Raw genomic sequence first — 22,150 nt, 5'->3', positions numbered from 1 at the left:
GTAAAGTTATTTTTGCTCTTAGATGTCATTTTCATGAATGAACACTTCCTGACACATGGGGTATCCTTATGCTATTATCGGGCTGTTAATTATGTTAATATACAAATTTCATGAATGCGTTTACGCACAGAAGGCATTCATCAAGTTAGTTTCCACATGTCATTTACACAGTTATCTGAAGTTAGGAGTGTTTGCTGAATCTGACGTGGCCTAAAAAAGTAATATAAAGTTAAGAATATGAAAAGGTTGTTGCATGAACCCCAATGTTCAGAAAGGCCATTTTAAAGAGATCAACCAAGCCATACGTCGTCTCTCGCAGGAAATGGGGAACGTAATTGTTTGTTGGCAAGTGGTTCAGTGTTGTTAGCAGTTGCATTTTCTTTTCTTAATTCCTTGTCTTGTCCTCATCAGATGGCCAAGACTGATGCCAATCCTGGATCCAGACTATGTAGCCAAGAAGATCATCCATGCTGTGCTCACAGACAAGGTCTATCTGCTGCTGCCCAAGAGCATGTACTTCATCACAGCTCTCAAAAGTTAGTGTCTACCTTTTTTCTTCTCTTCCACATAACTGCAGTGAAGATTCACACATCACTCTACACACACAGTTCATTGCCACTGAATAGTTAATATCAGTCATTAGTGCAGTCAAATTTACTTAACATTGTAGAACGCAAAGATATACAACGAAACGCAAGTTGTAGTGCCTTCATGTTACACACTAAAAAAATCACGTCAAAAACAAAACGATCGGTGGAGTGCACAGGATGAGGTGAGGTTGAGGTCTCGCAGAAGAAGCTGCTCTGCTGTCTGGTGGTGCGACAGCAGATACTTCTGTATCTCTTGCCAGCAGCAGGGTAACAGGCAACAGGCTGCGGCTGGGTGGGTACTGTCCTTTCATATCCTTTGGGCTCTGCTGGCACCTCACCTCAATGATATCACTAATGCTTATGGGTTCCATTGTCAAGGAGAATTATGGTATTCCTGGTGAGGGATTGAGCAAATAATTGAGTTACAACAAACTGTTGTCTTTGAAGAATCTATTAATAAAAGAGAATAAACAGAGAAATACTACAACACAAATCAGATGGACCAGAGGTTCTGTCTCCTAGGACAGTCATGAAAGTCTTGCTCCAAGCATAGAGATGCATAATCATTTACAAAGTCTAGGTTACTATGTTTTGGGGAACAAAGAAGAACAACTAGTGCAGAAAACAATAAAACAACTTCACATCTCTGACCTAAACCCTCCGCATGTGGACAGACTAGGATAATGAGTATAATAATAAAAGGAAAGGTTAAAGATGAAAAACAATACATAAGACATAATAATAATAGAAAAGTAGTTCTATTACAAGTACTTGCATAAAAGAACAAAAAGAGAAAACAATTTTCTTCATCTTGTGAGAGGCGTTAAACACCCGCACACATCCCGTGCCAGTTTCTGATGTTTCCAGTGAGGATGCTTTCTACTGCTGTTCTGTAAAAGTTAATAAGATGCCTTTTATAGTAATAATATTGTAAAATAATGGCAAAGCTGAGTAGTAGTAGTAGTTTTTAAGTAAGCAAACATTCAATGAACACAAACTATAAAATGAATGCTACCAGTTCAGTATCAGTTTAAATTAATGAAAACTGCTACCTAAAATCTCAAGTAATGCACTGATTTGTCTCCAAACCTTCTGATTTGTCTCCAAGCCTTCTGTTTTCTGTTAAGCTGAAGTTTTAATGGTGCTCACTGTTAGTTGACGAACACATCTGCCACAGTGCAGGAGAAGACCTTCATGCTTGCATTGATACCTATACTCTGTTTATTCAAAATCTGGGTAATAGTTCATGTTAGCCTGCATTAGTTGAAGCAAAGTCAGCAATGTTTGAAGCCTTAGTGATTGTGGGGAGCACAGAAGGAGTCTGGGTTCATTCTGACATGAAACCAAAGTTGAGTTTCTTTGCTGGTGTGTATGGGGGTATTATCATCCTGGAACATGAGTGCATCATGGCAATTTTACCCATGCTGAACTAACATTAGACCTACGCAATGTTTAACAGATGGCAACATGCATTGTGGGTTGAAGGCATTTAGCGCTTTCTAGATGAAAGCCACTGTGGATGCATCAGAAAGATTGGAGGATGACTCATCCAAACATTTTGCATTGAACAGGGGGTCCAGGTTTTGATGGTTACTCCAGGTTGTGTTTTTGTGCAATGCCCTTGGTTACAATTGGTCTTGTAATGGCAGCCCTGCCCATGAATTCCATTTTCGTGCTCATGACGTACAGTTTTTATCGAGAGGGTTCACAGGGGTGCTCATTCAGCGCTGGGGTAATTTTACAGCCCGTACCTCTGTAGCATTAATCATCTACAACAACAACCTGTGAGTCTATCTGTGTTGATGAGCTTCTGTTTGTTACCAGTGTTCTTTTAGCCAGTGCAGTTTGTCCAAATTTAGTGTTATGATGAGATTAGTCCTCTTCAAATAAAATAATTGTTTGCTTGTGTAATTCAGGCAGTTTGGAACTTTGTTAGGAGTTTGTTTTTGTGAAATCTTTCCTGTTAGACCATTATTATAACTATAACTTAATGGTCTCTCTCCTGGTAAGACAACATTTGTAGCTCAATTTCTAATTGTGGTTTGGTTACTTTAAAGTTTAACTTCTTTCATGCATAAATACCAATTTTAATTCATGGACTGCATGGCAAACTTGCAGTAATCTCTCCATTACAGATAACATTTTTTTTCAACAATCACTTGTATATTTGGAAGTTTGACGAGTCTCCTGCAGTCTTGTCATCCAGTTAAATTGAGCGTCCTTTATTTCCTCAGTATAATCTTCATCAAGCAGGAGTCAAAATCTAGCACAAGCCGTATCAGTGGCAGAACATACAAGGTACCAGGTATCTCCGCTGCCCTCAGTCCATTTGATATTAATTAATTAAAATACTTAATGCACTTCCTGCCATTACGAGGGAAGCAAAGTCAGTTAAATATTGTATATATTTCTTCCCTTCACTCATCCTGTCCCTCCATCATCCTCTTCAGTGTTCTACAGTGGAAGGTGACCTCCCTCTTTGGCTCTTACCTGGGATTGTCAGACGGAGTAGACTGCCACACTAACCTCAGTCTGCACAACAAATTACACTAGCACATGTATTATTGTTTCTACATTTTGATCACATTGTTTGTACACTCATTAATGTAAGTATGTGTGAGGATGTTCTACTCTACTCTGAGCACTACTAACACAAAGCGGGTGCATTTAATCTAGCACTGTAATGTGATTCAGCAGTGTACTTGAAACTACCTCAGGTTGACGTGTTACTATACACATCGCCATACAAGGATTCACACTGTGACTGTAAGTCTCCTTTCTTTGTCTAATATGTCAACGCCAGAGTGAGATTCACATTTAAACATACAAGAAATAAATGGAATACAAGTAGAAGTAACACACAAACACACTGTATCAGCACTGCAATCAAGCACATTTTTACAGGTGATAGTGTTTTTAGTGGTGGTAAATGAGGCAGAGAAAACGTATACAATATGTAACATCATATGGTCAAATGTGTTGGTGTTTTTGGTTGCAATGGCATCATCTTCTCTGACTAAGGGAATGCTTAAAGGGGAATTCTGGTTTATTACAACTTGGGTCTTATTTTAGTAGTTTTGGGCATCATTTCTATCAAAGTGTGCACACTAAGGCTGTCTTTCTTTATTCTAAATGTGTACTACCATTCAAATGGTCAGATCTGTCCAAATTAAAAGTTCAGTCTTGGAATGCACTCTCACTTGTCTTTGTTCATGCAGAATGGAGGAAAACTAGTCATGACCTCAAACCATCTTAGAAGTAACGTGTAGAAGCAGTAGCAAAGATCAAAAATATGAACAAAGAAAATGTAACTTGTTTACAGTAACATTTTTAAACAAATCTGTAGTTAACTGTTAGCTTTGGTGAGTCTGTTATTATTACTGATGGAAATAAACAATACTTTAAAGACAAAAATGTTTGCAATAAACCACAATTATTCTTTAAGGGTGTATTCTTGAGCACTAATGTACTTTGCATCAACTATGGAAAGCACTGCTGTGGTGATTGTGGCTTTAGCATGCAGCACTCTCTCAGCCTCAACACTTGTTTGAGGGATCGTATAACCAGGATTATTGTTGTCTTTTGATTTACGGGACAATGCACTGTCGAGAACAGAGCTGGCGGCATGGTTTCTATTTGACCTCAGTTTAGTCTGCTCTTAGACAAACGGCTCTCTCTGTTACCTAGACAACTGAACCTGTTTGTAATATCATCAAGACAAGAGTGCAGATAAACCAACTTTTGTAGATTCGTGACTGCAAACAGCATAAGGGCGTTTTATTGTTTTGTACTATGGAATGACGATGATCTTCGGGGCGTTACAGCTCACATATTCTGAGTATCTGTCGAGTCAGTTGTTGGTGTGTAGAGTAGCTCAAGGTGAAGTGTCATCATGACTTGAGCTTGTACAGGTTTTGTCTGAATGTGAGTTCTAATTGAATAAAGGTCTGTTTTTCATGCATCAGTTCTAGTAAATTAATATTTATGCACTAAAATGTGCCTGATTATTGTGCCTAGTCATTGTATCTTATATTGAAACATGTTTAATAAAGAGTGTTTATTTTGTTATGAATCTGAATTATGTGTGTATAATAAAACCAATGCTCACATCTCATAAGCCGCATCACTGGCGCATAGGTGTGTTTAACATTTTAATAATTTTAAGTGACCATTCTATGCACTTCGATCTGTAATGATTCCAGGATATTATATCTGAAACTAGTCCAGACATTTTAATTGGGATGTCTGTAACGTTTTACTGAAAGGTCACTGGTCTCTTAAACAGACTTGTAAAAGGGAAAGGAAATGTGTTGCCCTGCCTCTTTAAACTGCTGCTGCTGCTGCCAGCTGCTGTTGACGTACCCTGAAGCAAGGCACTAAATCCATACATGTCTGACTGCAGTTGCAAAATATGACTAATCAAGTTGCAATCAATGAATACACTCACTGCAGCACAGTAAATCTGCATAGATCATTTGCCCCCCTTAAATTTGGTGACCTTTGACATGCTAATGCCATGCTTTTTTTTTTTTTTTTTTTTTTTTTTTTTTTATAACAATTGACTTTTGAAGTAGTGATCAGAGTCAACAATGAACAAAGTTTCATATGCTTCTTGTCTGGAAAAGTAATTATTAAAGGTCAAAGGGATGAATAATAAAAGCATATTTTCCATTATTGGTGAAGTGTATTTGTCTGTCAACATAAATGATGAATGTCACATGATCATAGAACTATTATTTATTATGGAGCCAGGACAGTGACATTAAAGAGAACCTGAGCTGAAAAGGGGAACTTTGACATTGAAACATTTGTTCTGCTCGAGGTTTCTGCCTCTTAAAAGGAAGTTTTTCTTTGCCTCTGTCGCCTAGTGCTTGCTCTTGGTGGGAACTGTTGGGCTTCTGTAAATAGCGTCATAGAGTACGGTCTAGACCTGCTCTTTTATGAAAAGCGCTGTGAGATAACTTATGTTGTGATTTGGCGCTATATAAATAAAATTGAATTGAATTGAAAAAGCTGTAATGGAATTGGCCTCACTGCAAACCTACAGCAGGAGTTGACATGGCACACAACAAGTAAGTCTTTCTCTGTGCTGCTGTTTTCTCACATAGAACTAGGCTGGTTAAAGTTAACTTCAGTGTCAAATTTGATTTTTAATGCCAAAATCTAAAGTCACTGTTCTGGCTCCATACTTTACAGAACTGGCACAAAACATTAAAATGTTTTTGGATGTGGTTTGCAGTTCTCTATAATGAAAGTGTCTGAATAATGTGGATGGGTTGCAGTTCGTTGTCATAATATGAGATACAAGTAAGGTCCGTATGAAGTACAGCCACCTGGCAGCCTTCTCTCAGTGCTCAGCTTCAATCGGTAATGTTAAAAATCACAAACCAACCCAGAATTCTTGGTGTAGTCATGGACTTATGTCTCAGCAGGACCTGGAAAAACTTATCCATGCATTTAACTTCAGTCGTCTCGACTGCTGTAACGGTGTCTTTACAGGACTCCCTAAAAAATTGATCAGACAGCTGCAGCTGATTCAGAACGCTGCTGCTCGAGTCCTTACTAAGACCAAAAAAGTGGATCATATCACTCCAGTTCTGAGGTCTTTACACTGGCTTCCTGTCTGTCAGAGAATTGATTTTAAAATCCTGCTGTTAGTTTATAAAGCACTAAATGTTTTAGGGCCAAAATACATTTCTGATCTTCTGCTTTCTTATGAACCATCGAGACTTCTGAGGTCGTCTGGGACAGGCCTGCTTACTGTCCCCAGAGTCGAAACTAAACAAGGAGAAGCAGCGTTTAGTTTTTATGCTCCGTATATCTGGAATAAACTCCTAGAAAACTTCATGTCTGCTGAAACTCTGTATATATAATCCGTATGTCAGTTTCCGCAGCACTAATTCCATCAGTACAGAGTCATACATCAGTTCACCTTGGCTTCTCCCCCTGAACACTATTAAACTAATGAAATTCAAAACTTTCTCCAGAAGTTTCAGGTTACAAATGTGGCAGCCTTCCCATTATATACTTTTAATGGGAAAATAGATAAGGAAGTGTTGAGTTATGTTGACTGTACATTGATCAGGAGTATGGCAAAGAAGAAGCAACTGAAATTAGAATAAGTAAACATTATCTTTACTGTATCTAGTATCTATAATTTACCTGTCAATTGTGGCAGAACCTCTGTTAAAACGTCCCCTGTAGCACTGTGTGAAATGTTACCAGACTCCATTTGCATGGATAAACTATAAACAGCATTGCAGTCGATACCGTGATAATAATTTTAGCTGTAATTGTCCATAATCATCATCTGCACACATTTTCAGGCATCAACCTGAAGGTCCCTGACCAAAAGCTTACCTCAATAAATGAGTATTGTATAGTGTGTGGATGTTTTTCTTAATATTTAACATTGTGTCTTAGCTCCAGCACCTGTCACTCTTTAGTTGGTGAGTAGTGGTCTTTTTATATCGGACTGTAGTTGCAATTGCACATCCATAATGTAAAGTAATTTGCCAAAATAAAACAAAACACTTGACTCTATTAGTGATAAATGACTATCTAGAACACATTTCTTGTAACCTTGCACAACAACATATTACACAAAAACCCATTCCTCTGAAGTTTGACATTAAGGACACGCTGTGTTCAGAAAATAAGGCTTTCAAGGTCATTATCTGAGTAAAGCCAGTCCCATTCTGTCTCTGTTATCCTTGAGTTTCACTTCTTCAGTGCCGTGAATATGCCTAGTTGACACTGTGCCTACTGACACTGACTCACATTCTCAAGCATCTCAATAAATTCAATAATCCCACGTTGTGCTTTGAAATGGTCATGAGCACAGTTATGACACAACTGTGCGTAGACAGTTTGTATAAATGCGGAAATGTAAACTGGGGCCATCTCAGCTGAATTTTATTTTTTTAGAACTTAATCAGTGATTCAGTGAGCGGTGTCAGGACAGTGTGGACTTTTTCTTTTTAAATTTTCACTTTAATTTAAATTTTCACACTTCACAAAAATCATTTCCTTCCATCTATTTGTCTTCCCTAAATGCCCTGAATTTGTTTACCTCATTTTCTTGTTACACATTTACAGTTCAGGCCCAAGTTGATTTATTTATACAACCTTTTACCACAAGCATGGGTTTAAAGAGGGGACATAAACAGAGAAAGGAGACGAGAACAGGAAATTAAATGCAACCTATCCGGATCTAATGACTAGCAAAACTACAGGACAAAGTATAAATAACAGACCAATCTAGACGTGCATGAAAATGAGCGACAAGTGGTTGGATCTTTGAGACTGACTTAGCAAACAGTAGGTTCTGGGCAGAACATTAAGGTTTATGTAATGTGGATAGTGGCAGTCAATTAAAGCATATGGGACTGAAAGCTTTGTATTGGATTGATGTGCAACTTGGGCTGGTGCCAGTGGCTGGAAAGGTAATGACCGCATCCATACTGTAACTGGTGTGAATATGAATTGATGATTTTTTTGATACAGCTGAATCAGGTGCTTCTCAGTTTGAGGAAAAACAGAGACCGGAGCGCGCTGATTGATTTGCAGCCTTTAATTGTGCATATTAACATTTCAACACTACTGTGTCTTTATCAGAGTCAAAATGGGCAACATACTGTATATAGACAAGGTGTGCAATTAGATAAATGGTTTAACAGAATTTCCCAGATCCGTTTTTTTTGTTTGACAGTTCGCAATATTGCTTAAATGTGGCCGATATCAGAATCCTGTGGGAATTGTCCGCAGCCTGAAACTGGCCCGCATGTGCAGAAGAATAACACGACGTCACGCGCAGCAGCACACTGTGGTACACAACTTTCTGTTCTGTTCATTACGGTTTCTGGCGCTGGACAATGCATGTGCCCCACAACTCAGCCATCTCTTCGTACAACCTTTTTCACTTATGCAGTAGAACTCCCCAAGACCTCTAAACAGAGTTTGATCTGTAAAGTCTTTGCACTTCCTCCTTACTCCACTGCACGCACTACAAACAAGATTAAGGTGACGTACTAAAGGAATACTACAAAACATTACATACATGTACACCATCATGCATAAGCTAACGTTAGTAAGCTGGAGCTCCGAACTCCAGCACCAGCAAATTTCAAGACCAACCAGCACTACTGCCGCACTTAAAAAACTAGCCAACTAGGTGAAGAAAATGACTCATTCAGTCAGAGGGCTGGCAGCTTTGACTGGCTGCAGGTCATCATGTCTGCTTTTCAGCCACTGTGCTGTTTGACAACCTTTATTGCAGCAAAGGAGGAAAAAAGGTAAATATTCTAACTGCATTGACAGAGGAGTTGAAGAATGCATTAATAAAACACGGATGGATAAATAGTACATGGATGGATTCATGGATGCTGCACACCCAGAGCACAAGGTGATAAATTTATAAATTGTCTCCAAATACAGCGCTTGACAACAAACTGGAAAAACACCTAGAAGAAACAAAAAATAATAGAAGAAGTAAAGCACCTGGCTACTCTGTATCAGTGTTTATGAGTTTCAGTAAAACCAAACACAGGCCTCAGGCTGCCTCTCTTACTGCTGCGGCAGTTGGAGCCATCAAAGACCATCAGTTTTATGGAGACAATGAGTGTGTTTATGGAAGTGGGCACAAGTATCTGGCTGGATAGAACTTATGAAGCATGATTATGTTCCTTTTAGGAGCTGGCTTGTAGCTGATGTTGAACAAATCAGTAAGTACACCCACACAATGGTGTGATTTCAACTACCGTTATGTGTGCAGGTGTATGTGTGAACATAGGAAATAAGAATAATAAGAATACCATTTCATGGAAAATCAATTCTACTTTGAGTATTTCTAGATTCATTAAAGTTTTACACTCATTGGAGCTGTTACTGATCCAGACATGCCCTATACCCTATGGTTTGTCTGCGCTTCTGGCCCTACAATGTCAGAAGGTTTCAGGTTTCATATATTCAGTGTTCATAATAGTGGATTCTGAGGGCAACCATGCCTTAACCTCATAAAATCACCCTTTTTTTTAAAGTCACCCTCATCCCTAGTCTATTTGGATGCAGGGTAGAGTCCCAGAGCAGTTTGTGAATTGATGAACACCTATTTAATGGATATAGACAAACAGCTGCTGACTTTGTGAATATAATATTATATGTCAGTATATATTTGATCAGTGGCCAGCAGCTTGCAATAACTTTTGGTTAACAGGTTGTACTGATGAGTCACGACCAAATCTATTTCCATTTATTATACTAACTTGCTCTGTTGTGTGACACGAGAAAGAGAAAACAGGGAAATGAGTTAAACTATATCGCAAATTCAGCTATATTAAAACTCAGTACACTTGATCACAGTAACTGACTGTTCTGCCTGCACAGTGTGGCAGAGAAGTTGAAAAGGCAACCCTCTGTGGTCTTTCTCTGTGCTCGCTCATTTTAAATATTAATAAAGCCGATCCCACAGCCCATCTGTATGTTGATTTTATGAGATGTCGTCGTGATTATAAAATAATGATTCTCATGACGCTCAGTGGCGCATGAAGCCACAAGCCACATGTTTGTCTTCTGGGTCTTCCGCATCATGTGACTTTTAGAGCAAGCGCTCTGGAGACTTCTGCCAGGAGAGCCAGGTTTAGCCCTCCGCTAACTTGAATGGGGATAAGATGATTTAATCGTGCAGCTCTTCTAGACTTTCCAAATGTATTGGTGTGAAAATCCTGTGAGCTGGTCTACCCTAAAGGAAGAATGTTTCAGGAACTCAGGATGTCTTGCACAGCATTGTTTAATAAAGCTCGACCAAGGAGAGAATGGTATCAACCGCCCAAAATGATAACACCTTGTAGTGCCAAAACTAAATTTTAAGATCCCTTCTTGGTCCACAATATTGATGCCTTCACTGTCCCTGCAGAGTCTGTGATTACCCCCTACAAGGCCATTCTCTACTAGTCTAAATATGTGAAAACTGCAAACTTTCTTATTGGATGATAACTCTTTTGTCTACATAAGACATGTTGGAATTAGGAGGTCACATGTATTATCTTCTAGGAGCCGGTATCTCTCTCTACGTCTGACTCAGGATGCAATCTACTGTCCTTGAGTGTCTTGGCAACAGATCTTTGTATCTACTCAGCTGTCATCATGCTCCCACAGAGAAAGACGGCAGCATTAACTATTGTCTGAGAGACACAGAGGTCGTTCGGCTTCTAGGTTTGGGACCAGTGTCCATCACGTGACGGACCCGGACACAGTTTGGCCACTATGTCATATTGGCTTTGAAGCACGCCGCACGTCCTCTGGCTTTGGGTACCACTTGTCTGTATGTCCACATAAACTGGTTAGATCTTCAAAGATCTAAACTCCTGCTCTGCTGACAGAGACATCCATCAAATCTCTTTTTTATGATCATGAATTTGTCTGACAAATTACAATGACAAACAGCTGTTCTGTGTGACGGCAGAACAAGTCAGTAAGCATAAGCGCACATCATGATGCATCATGAGTACCTGGATTTCTACTTTGAGAACACAGAAAGTAGGGGCTCTGGATAAAGTGAAGTCATTCCTCAAACCAGGCCTGCCCTACAGGCAGCAGTTAACATTTCCAAGATAAAAAAGACACGCTGTAGTGCGACTGGGCGTCTTTTTGTCTCTGATGGTGCTGACGTGTAGTTTCCCCATGAATATTTCCCTGCTCATGTGGTTATGTTCATTATGGGCAGCATTTGCAGTCTGTGGTCTGATTCTGTGTTTGTCATCATGGATTCAAACATTTGGCTTATGCTTCTAAATACATGCGGTAAACATGTAAAATACTTTTAATTCTGATGTAAATGAACACAATGCTACAGAGGCTGGCCATATAAGGTTTGATCTCATTTAGCAGTATTTGTCAATCCACAGTGTATTGTATGTGTCATCTCCTTGTCTGTTCCTCTTATTTGATGCACTGTCTGTGTGTTAAACTGTTCCCCATTGACTCATCTAGCTCTTTTTTTGCTAACATTGCTGCTTATTGATATCCATTCTAATATGGATATCAATAGCAATGTTAACTAAATGTTAAAGATTATTACGTAAAACAAATATAATTTATTAAAACCAAAAATGAACAACAGCTTTGTTAAACTTTGTGAAGTTACCCCAAAAGTTAGCACTGATATCGTTATGATATGCTTTCCTGCATCCACTGATAGTGGACTGTAGGTCAGTTTCTAGGGCTTGTGTCAAATTTTTTTGCTACAATTATTATGTCCAAAAATATCATAATAATCATCCAACTTTCCTGAAATGTTACCAAAGTGGTAAAATATACTAATACTACTTCACACTGTGATTGCCTTGGAATAATTCAGCCTAAAACTAAAACCCTAAAACTAAGGCTGTACCGATATAGTTAGATGATGAATTAATTAATGCGTTTCTGTAAAGTCCTGCCAGCGATTGCTCCTCTCTCTCCCTCACCGCACTGCCCCGCCCCTCCCTCTGCGTCTGTACGCGACCGTCTACGCACAAACTCTCAACAACATGGAGGGAGACACAGAGCAGAAGAAAAAACAGCAGTCTGTGTTTCCCACACATTCACTTTACTTCAGCAGGCCACACCGGTCAGGTGCCACATTGTAGCGTTTATTAGAGAAACACAGAGTGATCTACAAGTAGAGACGGTGGATATTTTACAAGAGCGGAACAACTAACATTCATTAGCTACCACGTTGGTTTTGTTTTGATAGGCTACCTTGTCAACATGCAGCTCAGCTGCTGCTGTGAACGGAGTCACGCGAGTTACAGTTTCAACAAAAACTGAGCATTATATACAAAATAAAGGTCAGATTTATTGCAGGACATTTGTATTAGACTTTATTTGTTTTTGCCAGGTGTGCCTAATAAACTGGCCACTGAGTGTTCTTCATAGATTTGAATGGTGCTTTAGGTATTTAGACTTCCTCCACCCAGCACTTGCATGTATGCAATATATATATATATATATATATATAATTACTTATTACTTATTTTGCTAAGTAGTCTTGAGAATGGCACATAAAAACTGTTTTGCTTTTACTAATGTTTTTACCTTTAACATTGTCAATGACACAGTGACATTTTGACATCATTACATATTTGACTTAGTTCATTATGCAAACAGAAAACTGTTTTTGTGCTGTGTAGGCCTACTGTTTTGTTGCAGAACTGATAAGGAATTAAAACAACACAGCGTATTTCATCCCACTTTTCTCATATCTGTCGAGGTACATGATTTCAAGTAAATTAAAGCTGCAGATGTTGAATCCAGAGTTGAATAAATATGAGTAGATGTGGGTGTTACATTACATTCATTTGACAGATGCCTTTTGTCCAAAGGAACTTACAATAACTGGATTCAACCAACTTTTTTTACGAGATAGGGTAGACATAATGACTACATTTTGTTTTTGTGAAACAAAGTGTTGTTTTTTGGCGACTTTATACAATGTACCTTACTACTGATGGAGAAAGTCACCGGATCAGACATACAGGCAGAAAGAGCCGGAAAGAAGCAGGGTACAGTGACGTGTTTGCAGCAGACAAAGTTAGGTCTGTGAGTTTGAAGAGAACTGAAGGAGGCAGATTCAATAAGTGAGTGATACTTAAGATGGAAAATCAAGTTTTATTAAAATGGTGAAATAAAAAACAAGTTACTACAAATAGTAAAAACATGGCCCTAAAACAGACACTCTCCCCTCCGGCCCACTTAGCAGAAAATACCTTTGCCTTGGTTTCTAGACATGCTCTTTTATTTATTGTTTTTTGCACATTACAACACCCCAACACACATTTCCTATGCATCCATCACCCTGCCCTAACATGAACCACTGATGTTCATACCCCATACACGTTTACATTGGCACTAGCAGCATTGCAGATTTTCCTCAGGCCCTCGTTCACTTCATTTCTCATTTGGTCAGCTGGTTGCTTGCTCGGATGGCTGAACGTGCAAAACGGTCAAAGGCTTAGCTTAATTTCATTAAACCCAAAGATAAGAAAGAAGTGAAATGCCATTTATGTTCCAAGTTAATTTCTTGTAAGGTAGGGAACACAACGTCAAAGGACATCAGTTAAAGGACTGTCTTCGACTGTCTTTGAGTTGGAACACCGCCAAATCCATTGGGTCTGGTCTTACTAAATAACTGTCACCAAATAGTGGAAAGCTATCGACAAAGACTCGGATCATTAATCATTAGCAGCCTCATTAATGGTATAAATATCAATAACAATTGACGATCCCTATCCCTAAGAATGAGATAAATGCATTCTGCTTTTAAATCTGCACAGTTCCAGAGGTCCAGACCTCTTCATGCAGAGTCATCAGGTATCACGAGTCCTGCGTCACCCACCTTGTGCCCCACTGTGAACAAAGGATTTATGATTTATTGACAAGTGGTCACATCTTTGCTAGACTTGTTGAGCACCTTGAGTGATCTGTTGTCTTTTCGGATCCTTTTCATCTCCTCTGATCATTTTTCCCTCACTCATCACGACTTTCTCAGATAATCGTCATTCCACCTTTTGTGTTCTTTTCCTCGTCATTCCTGGTCTTTGTTCCTTTCCTATCCTCATTATTTCTCTGTAATTACAATTTAAAAAAATTTAATTTCTCTTTTTCCACACCATTCTCAATATCACTGTTTCACCCTTGTTAGTCATGCTGGTTAATATAGCAATACAATTCTCAATTCTTTTAGATGCAAAATGGATTTAGAAATACCAGCAGGTACTTTTTTGTCTTACTTTATTTTATTTTTATTATTATATTTTATATTATTATTATTTACCAATTCAAAGTCCACATTAAGCCAAATACACTCCAAATGCCTGGAATAGTCCTTGTTCTGCACATTATATCTGGGATACTTTGGGAGCGGACTTGTGTGAGCTTGTGACAATCATCCTGGCGTACATTTCACATTAACCTGCGCCAATGAAGGGGGACACCCATACCTACAAGTTTTCTTATTTTCATTCTACAACAGATTTTTTTAGAATTGTAGCTGCTTAGATTTTGAATATGTCGTCAAAATATTGCTTACTTGAACATTTGCTTAAACGTTTTAGAAGATGTGAGTTCCCACTTTGTGTTTTATCAGCTTTAAGGTTAAAGTATTGGAATTATGTAAACATATTGTAGTTTTTATCACAGCAAATGCATTATTGATTGTCAGATTGTTACAGCCCTTTTAAACGTCAGGTAAGCTTATTTCTGATGCCTCCATTTCCCATAAAGCAACACGTCAGACTCTGCATTGGCTCCAGTAAACGGAGTGCAGTTCCCATCACTTGATCCAAATTGTTAAAACTGTGTAATATCTTTGCAGTAAGATTGGTAACGGAAATTAAACTGCATTGTTTCTGATAACCTTGCATAAAACCCTCAGTGCTTCAGCTGAGTTGTTTTGCCCTTTAATTACGTTTGATAAGAGTATTTTGGAGACGTCGTCTTTCGTTGTTCTTTCTTCTGTCTCTGGTCCATTTGTCTGGGGACAGAGCCATTATTCTCCATTAGAAAGCTTTTCGTTTCTGGAACGCAGCTCACACAAATGGAGATCGTGCCTCGCCTGTCACCTCTGTTCATTTTATATAAAAGCCATTGTATTCACGCTTTTAATAATGTGTTGTTGTATTATCCAGCCTTGTCTCTGCTCCCTCTTTGAAGACAGTCATTGTTAGTCAGAGGATTGTTAGTCATCCAAAAGCTGCTAACACGGGTTGATTAGAAAGAGATGCAAGAAGGCATCATTCTGGCTGCAGCAAATTACCTAACAAACCCTACTTAAATCTTGAAGCCTACTTAAACAGCCTGAAGTATCGAAAGTATTCATTATGCAAAACAGCCCATTTAAGTCACTGAATGAAAATTATTGTTGCGTTAATGTGCTCATCACTTTAATGTTGCTGCTGGTAAAGGTGGGGCTCAATTTTTTCAAGTACTTTGTATACTGCTGGGTGGCTTAACCTGTGATAAAATTATATTTTATCATATTGATTTATATTTTGGATGTAAATCTACAAAGTAACTACTAACTAAAGCTATCAAATAAATGTACTAGAGTGTCCACTGCTGGATGGCGCTAAATGCTACAGTTTCATTAGTTTTGGCCTTGGCTGCCATGGAGTAGAAGCCAGTCAGAGGCACAAAATAAGGGCTGTAACAAATTTAAAATACTTCATCATGTCTATTAAATGTTTTATCAGGTTTTCAGGTTGACATATTTAACATCCAGGACACACCAACAGAATTTTAAGCTCTGATGGATAGATATTTCTTACTGAAACGCATCTTGTGAGCTGTGGTTAATTAAAGATTTTCTAATGAAGTTGTTTCTCCAATGTACTAATGATACACCACATGTAGGGCCGGATAATAAGTCAGTAATGATAATCATCACAATATAATTGTCCCCAATATCAATTATTTGCCAATAAATGTTTGATTTAAATCGGTTGAATTAACACTTAATTTTTCTATTAAGATATTTATTTTGTTGAGGAAAAGGGACTGAAAAAGATTTTATCATAATAGTTTTGAATGTTCTACCTCAGATTTGTGAAGTGATCCGCTGTTTGGCATCAAGTGTTTGTCACGTTCTGGCCATAAAGTAAAGTTTAACCACACAATTAACTATCTGGTTTCTTTAATCTACACTAACGAGCAAAAATTAGCCTTTAAACTTGAAAGAAATAATGATTCGATATTTATCGCGATAATTATCGATATCGAATGGTATGGAATGTTTTTATCGTGACAACATTTTTGGCCCTATCGCCCAACCCCTAACTACATGTCACATTCACCCCATTAACACACAGATTCATACGCTGATGGCAGAAGCTACCATGCAACTAGAGCCTGACCGGTAAATCACTGTGTCGATATTATCGGGTGATATGAGCTAATTGCAGGTAAATCGGTATCTGTGTGTATAGCAGCCGATAAATGACAAAGAAGAAACAAACAGATGGAAGACGGATTTTTCAATCATGTTATATTCCGATATATCGGATTATCAGATTTTAAAATCCTCAAATATCTTCTTCAGTCTTCAAAATCCCATATCGGTCGGACTCTAAGCTGCTCATCAGAAACTAATTATTCACACAGCTATCAGGGCAAATTTGGGGTAAATATCTTGCCCAAGAGGACACTTAGATATGCAGGCTGAGCTGGGGACAAACTGCCAGACTTCAGAGGAATGGGCGTCTCGCTGTACCTCCAAGCCACAATGCATTTTAATAAACTATGAAAACACAGTGAAAAAGAAAAAAATGAGTTTTTGAAGAGATTCGTCACATCAGATCAGTCTATAAAAACTATTTTCACTTTTGCGCAACTAATACTACCCTGTCTACTAAATGCTCACACCTGTGTCCAAAGTCCACGCTTTATGTGTAAAATAGGTGAAGTTTCACTCTCTTTAAACCATATTATTGTTCAACTACAACTTGTTTGCAATTCAATGTACGAAGACAAGATTGTTTAGCACTTTACAACAGCTATCAAACCATTTCTATCAAAGGTGACCTTTTTTCTTACACTTCGTTTCACAAAAACAAAATGTAGTCATTATGTCTACCCTATCTCGTAAAAAAAAGTTGGTTGAATCCAGTTATTGTAAGTTCCTTTGGACAAAAGGCATCTGCCAAATGAATGTAATGTAACACCCACATCTACTCATATTTATTCAACACTGGATTCAACATCTGCAGCTTTAATTTACTTAAAATAATTTACCTCGACAGATATGAGAAAAGTGGGATGAAATACGCTGTGTTGTTTTAATTCCTTATCAGTTCTGCCACAAAACAGTAGGCCTACACAGCACAAAAACAGTTTTCTGTTTGCATAATGAACTAAGTCATTTATTATTTGTATGAATTTGACTCCCAAGATTTGGAGAGGATGTTCGCAAATAGTTGTATCTTACTAGGAACTTATGCACCAACACTGTGTATTAGGAACGTGCCTGTATTATACTTGTATGATGGCATTGCTAAACCTATCATACCCCTATGACCCTCCTCTCTGTATATCCATAAATTCAAAAATGTTTTAGTCATAATGCCTTGGCATGAATGCATTTTTTTTTCTCTGATTAAACGCATGCATGAATGCATTTTTCAGAGTGAATACTTATGTTTTAATATAGAGTTGTCACTTTTTCAAATTTCAAAAGATTCGAATAAATAATTAGTTTGAATTAAATAGTAACCAATGTAGCCTAATCTCAAACAATGAAGTAGAATTAAAGTCACTGCATTTGTTGGGAGTGCCTACATGGCCTTGCTTGAGTGACCAGCTAACATTACTGATATTTAGGCTAGTCAGCAAACAGCCTTACCTTACAGGGATCATATTATTACAGATGAAATACAACATTAGAAGGAAATTTGCCATTAATAAAATTAAGCCCTAGCTGTTAAAGAATATTGTTAGGGGGTTTAATTGATGTAACAGGGAAAGGTAAGACAGGACGAGCTTGAAGTCATTAGCTGACCCAATAAGTTATAAATATAGTTATAAATATATATATATACAGATATCGGTGTTCTCTGGGAATCTGGCAAAATTGAGTCTTACAAGAATGTTTACAAGAACTTACTGACTCCACAGATTAGAGTACAACTCGTGGATAGCATTGGAGTCTAAACATCAGACAGATTTGTAGCTCTAGGTAAGTGCCAGTTAAAGATGACCTGAGAGAGAAAACCTACAAGAACGAAGGGGAAGACAGAAACGTAAAAGGGACCAAAAGATGTCATCCTTCAGATTTGGTGTTCACATGTTGTACGCTGGCACTGTATCTCCTTGGCTGGGCTCAATAAACCATGCTATCTTAAGTCTCCGAAACTTCTCCACAACTGAACCTGGCTCGCAATATTTCCTCAACACTAGCTTGCTAACATTTTGCAATCACACCAGCTCTTTCTTAATCCAGTTTGTGCACAGTGTTCTTCTGCACAGAAAAATGAATATCTCTAGTGACTAATCAGAAATCATGAAGACACGAGGACCAGCCGAAAGGTCTTAATGGCCGTCTGATTTCTTTGTTGTGTTTCTCTCCACAGTATCCTCCCTATGAAGCAGGGAATTCTGCTGGGCCAATGGCTGGGAGCTTTCAACCTCATGGACACGTTCAAGGGACGCCCCATCAAACAGGACTGAAGGAGGAGAGAGGAGAATAAAAAGTGAAGGATGACTGAAATGGAAGGAGCCATGGAAGTATTTAACCCATCCACATCAACACCTGATTTAATCTTCGTAGTGTATTGGCCTAATATTACTAATAGAGAAGGGCAGAAGAGTAGTGGAAAAGGTTGGATTTGAATTTTAGACTTTAATGCCTCCATCATTTCAATGGTTCATACTTATATTCTATATATCAATGAATGATAGAATCTTATATGTCTTGCACTGTATAATTCATGTTTTAAGCATTCATATCCTTAATGTACTTGTTTTTTAATTACTACATCATTAGTAAAAAGTGAAGTGGGATAATTATCCTAAATATGGGATTTTAAGGCACCGACTTATTGTTGAGTGGCTCAGTGTTTTATAGTCTTAAGTCATTGCACATTAAAACCAAGTGCCAGGGCCACGCGCTCACACTCAGGAACAGTGAATCTGACCAAATGGTTTTTTAAATATTTGGTACCTGACTTTGTTAAAGTCTGGAATCTGATGGTCAGACCACTCAGAGTTCTTGTGTGTTCAGACTGAACACAAAGCAGATTTTTACTTTGTGTTATTGGCACAAGTTTGAAAACTTGATTATTTTTGTAGTACATCTTTATTTACAAACGGCTAATATACTTTTATGAGATTAGCTGTACTAGGTAGCAACATGCTAGCATGCTACAGCTAGCTAGTGTGAGAGTAGAGACTCCTATACTTTGCTTATTGTTTCCATAGATTCATGAATTAGATTGAGATTACGCACAAATCATTTTTAGCTTGTTAGGGTGCATATTCACCTGCGTTTGCTCGAGACAGGTCGAGTTTGTATACACTTGGGATTTGCCTTGTTTTGTACAAGAAATCCCACTGCCTCCAAAATCTACCTTGCGTAAACGCCTTTATACAACTTAAACACACTTGTCAGAAAAAAACTGGCTTTGAGTTGGTGGCTAGATAGAAGTAACAAGCATCCTTATTAAGACCTTAGCACACAAAGTCTGTGTATTTTCGTCTGAAATTGTTGCACGTTGAAAACGGAACAGCTTCGATTACCTGCTTTTTCTCATATACGCCAAAAGCACGGTATCATTTTATAACTTTAATAGCTACTGTATTGGTTAGAATATAAGAGCCCCCCCCCCCTACTTTCTGAAGACCAAATCTTGTTTTTCTAAAGAAAATCATTTTATTTGAAAATAATTATAAAAAAACACATTAAATAAAAGGTAGGTTGTTGATTTTAACGTATTTTAAATAAAATAACTTTTTTTATGAAATGGAAACAGCAACCATAACGCCTCTTCAATTGTTTCTTAGCTTGACCTACTTTTGAGTTACTTTTTTCAACACAATCGCTGTGTCTCTCCATGTTTCAGTGGGACGGATGGTGACATGCAGGATGGCAACATTCACTTTGCCGATATTTGGCTCCATCTGTTGTTGAGGGCGTATGCTTACATTTAAAGTGCTACACCCTAAATTAAGATGAGGTGAGTTTTTCCAGGAGAAAATTAAACGGGTCAGGCGGGTGAGGAGGAGAAAGAGGATGAAATAGAGGATGAAGACAGCACACAGACTCAGAGAGAGGACGGCTCAGTCCCTTCAGGTAGCCGCGGGGCCAAATGCCAGACGTGGGCAGAGAGAGGCGACAGCCTTGGGAGGTTCCTCCAGTGGAGGGAAGCGAGGGAGAAAATGAGAGTAGAGAGACAGAGCGAGACTAGACAGGCGACGTTGTGTTTTCACAACTAACAGAATAATAAGACTCAATGTGGAAGTTTTCTGTGTGTAACGATTTTTATGGGATAAAATAATAACACAGACTTGGTGTGCAAAGACCTTTAGTTTCCAAGTGAGTAACATCACATTCAGCTATATCCACTAACTTTTTATTTCTTACAGTGGTGTTGCTCTTGTTACTTCCTGTTATCTAGCTAAAGCCTGCCATTTGACCATGATCTTGAGCTGGGAATCATTGTGTTAGAAAAGCCATAGGAAGCTTGTATATTAGTGCCTAGTTATCAGTATACCTCTCAGTAGTATGTTCAGCGGGCAGACAGAAATGTGATTGTTTCCTGTGGATAAAAACATTTTCAAATTTCAGGAATAACCTGTAGTAATTGTTTTATGAAGTAATAGTTTTCAGTCAGAATTTTTTCAATTCCACCGAGATTTTGATGGTCCTATCATAACACTTATTAAGCACATTTACTAACATGTTGCAGTCTATAATGGCGAGATTATAATATTATAAAGATTGTAAGACATGTATCTGGGAACACGGATCTAACTTCGTTTTAATTTAACAATGTGTCATATGTAATGTGTAACTGATAGCTATCATATGAATGTATGTCATTTGTGGACGTTTTCATATTGAACACATTGAAAGAATGTTTAATTACTGATTAAATGGATTGCAAATAAGAGTTTACACATTTTGCCTGAATCATGCCGTTAAATGACTCATAATGGAAGTACTGGAAATGGCAAAAGAATGTCATGAATGTGTGTATCTAAATAGTACATGTATACTTATGTGTAGTACATACAATATGTTTTCAGAGCTATTGCACAGTGTTTGAACGTTAACTACCTGGAACTATCATTTTTAAGATCCTGATCAATACATTCTCTGATTTCAAATGTTTTGTTTCTGTGTTTTCAGTGGTTTTCCTTTGATTTCCAGTGTTCCTCACTGCCAGATCACATCAAAGGCACAAAAAGCGATCACAGTACATTACACTTCTTTATAACAATCCCATCCTCTCAACTGCGCCCTCATATAGAATTACAGCCTGTTATGTTTTTCTAAGATGTAGGGCTGCACAAATTGCATCACAATTTTATTTTCACTGAAAAAAAACACGATTATAATCATGATGATGTAACATTTGTTGGGGTTATATATCGCTAATATTTTGATTAATTGTGCAGCCCTACTAAGAATAATATCTGGTTTTAAGACTAAAGGGGGTGTTCAAAGAAGATCTTTACATTTTAGCAATGTTTGGAAGTGAATCTGTTCTAGTCGTCTTCATATTATGAGTTTCTGCAGAATCACAGCCTCAATCAATCTGACATGGCTTCAGGTCCACTTTCTTAGAAGGCCTATGAAGCTCTAGCTGATGTATGATTCATCGCATTGTAATTGCAAGTTCCTGCCATTTTTCTTGAGAAAGACCAAAACAAATGGACACTTTCATATCAACTCATAATGGGGTTTCAGGATTACCTCAAGGACATAGCTTTTAAACATCTAACAAAATTTAAAATACCAATAATTAGTAATACATGAGTTTACAGGATAAGTTGTGCCACTTCAGCACACGCACGATTGGCATGTACCA

At 38.0% G+C, this 22,150-nt stretch overlaps 1 protein-coding gene across 3 annotated transcripts in view; it reads left to right on the top strand.

The window, feature by feature from the left end:
• LOC119902539 (epidermal retinol dehydrogenase 2-like) overlaps nt 1–21,446 on the top strand; it is a 45,496-nt gene extending 24,050 nt beyond the window's left edge. Inside the window, exons 6-7 of one of the 3 annotated variants that reach the window (XM_038718802.1) lie at nt 412–536; nt 18,692–21,446. In XM_038718802.1, coding sequence (XP_038574730.1) covers nt 412–536; nt 18,692–18,705 — 139 coding nt within the window. In that variant the 3' untranslated portion in view covers nt 18,706–21,446. Of the gene's footprint in view, nt 1–411; nt 541–3,040; nt 4,553–18,691 lie in introns of those variants that run through there. The other 2 variants (XM_038718801.1, XM_038718803.1) reach the window with 2 other exon arrangements.
• The last annotated feature ends 704 nt before the right edge of the window (nt 21,447–22,150 follow it).

The sequence above is a fragment of the Micropterus salmoides genome, unplaced genomic scaffold (genome assembly GCF_014851395.1).
Source record: "Micropterus salmoides isolate LMB-PRFRI ecotype aquatic unplaced genomic scaffold, ASM1485139v1 Ms_hic_scaffold_14, whole genome shotgun sequence".
Classification (NCBI taxonomy): Eukaryota; Metazoa; Chordata; class Actinopteri; order Centrarchiformes; family Centrarchidae; genus Micropterus; species Micropterus salmoides.
Note: the sequence above shows the minus strand (reverse complement) of the source record. Positions and strands in the feature narration are given on the sequence as shown.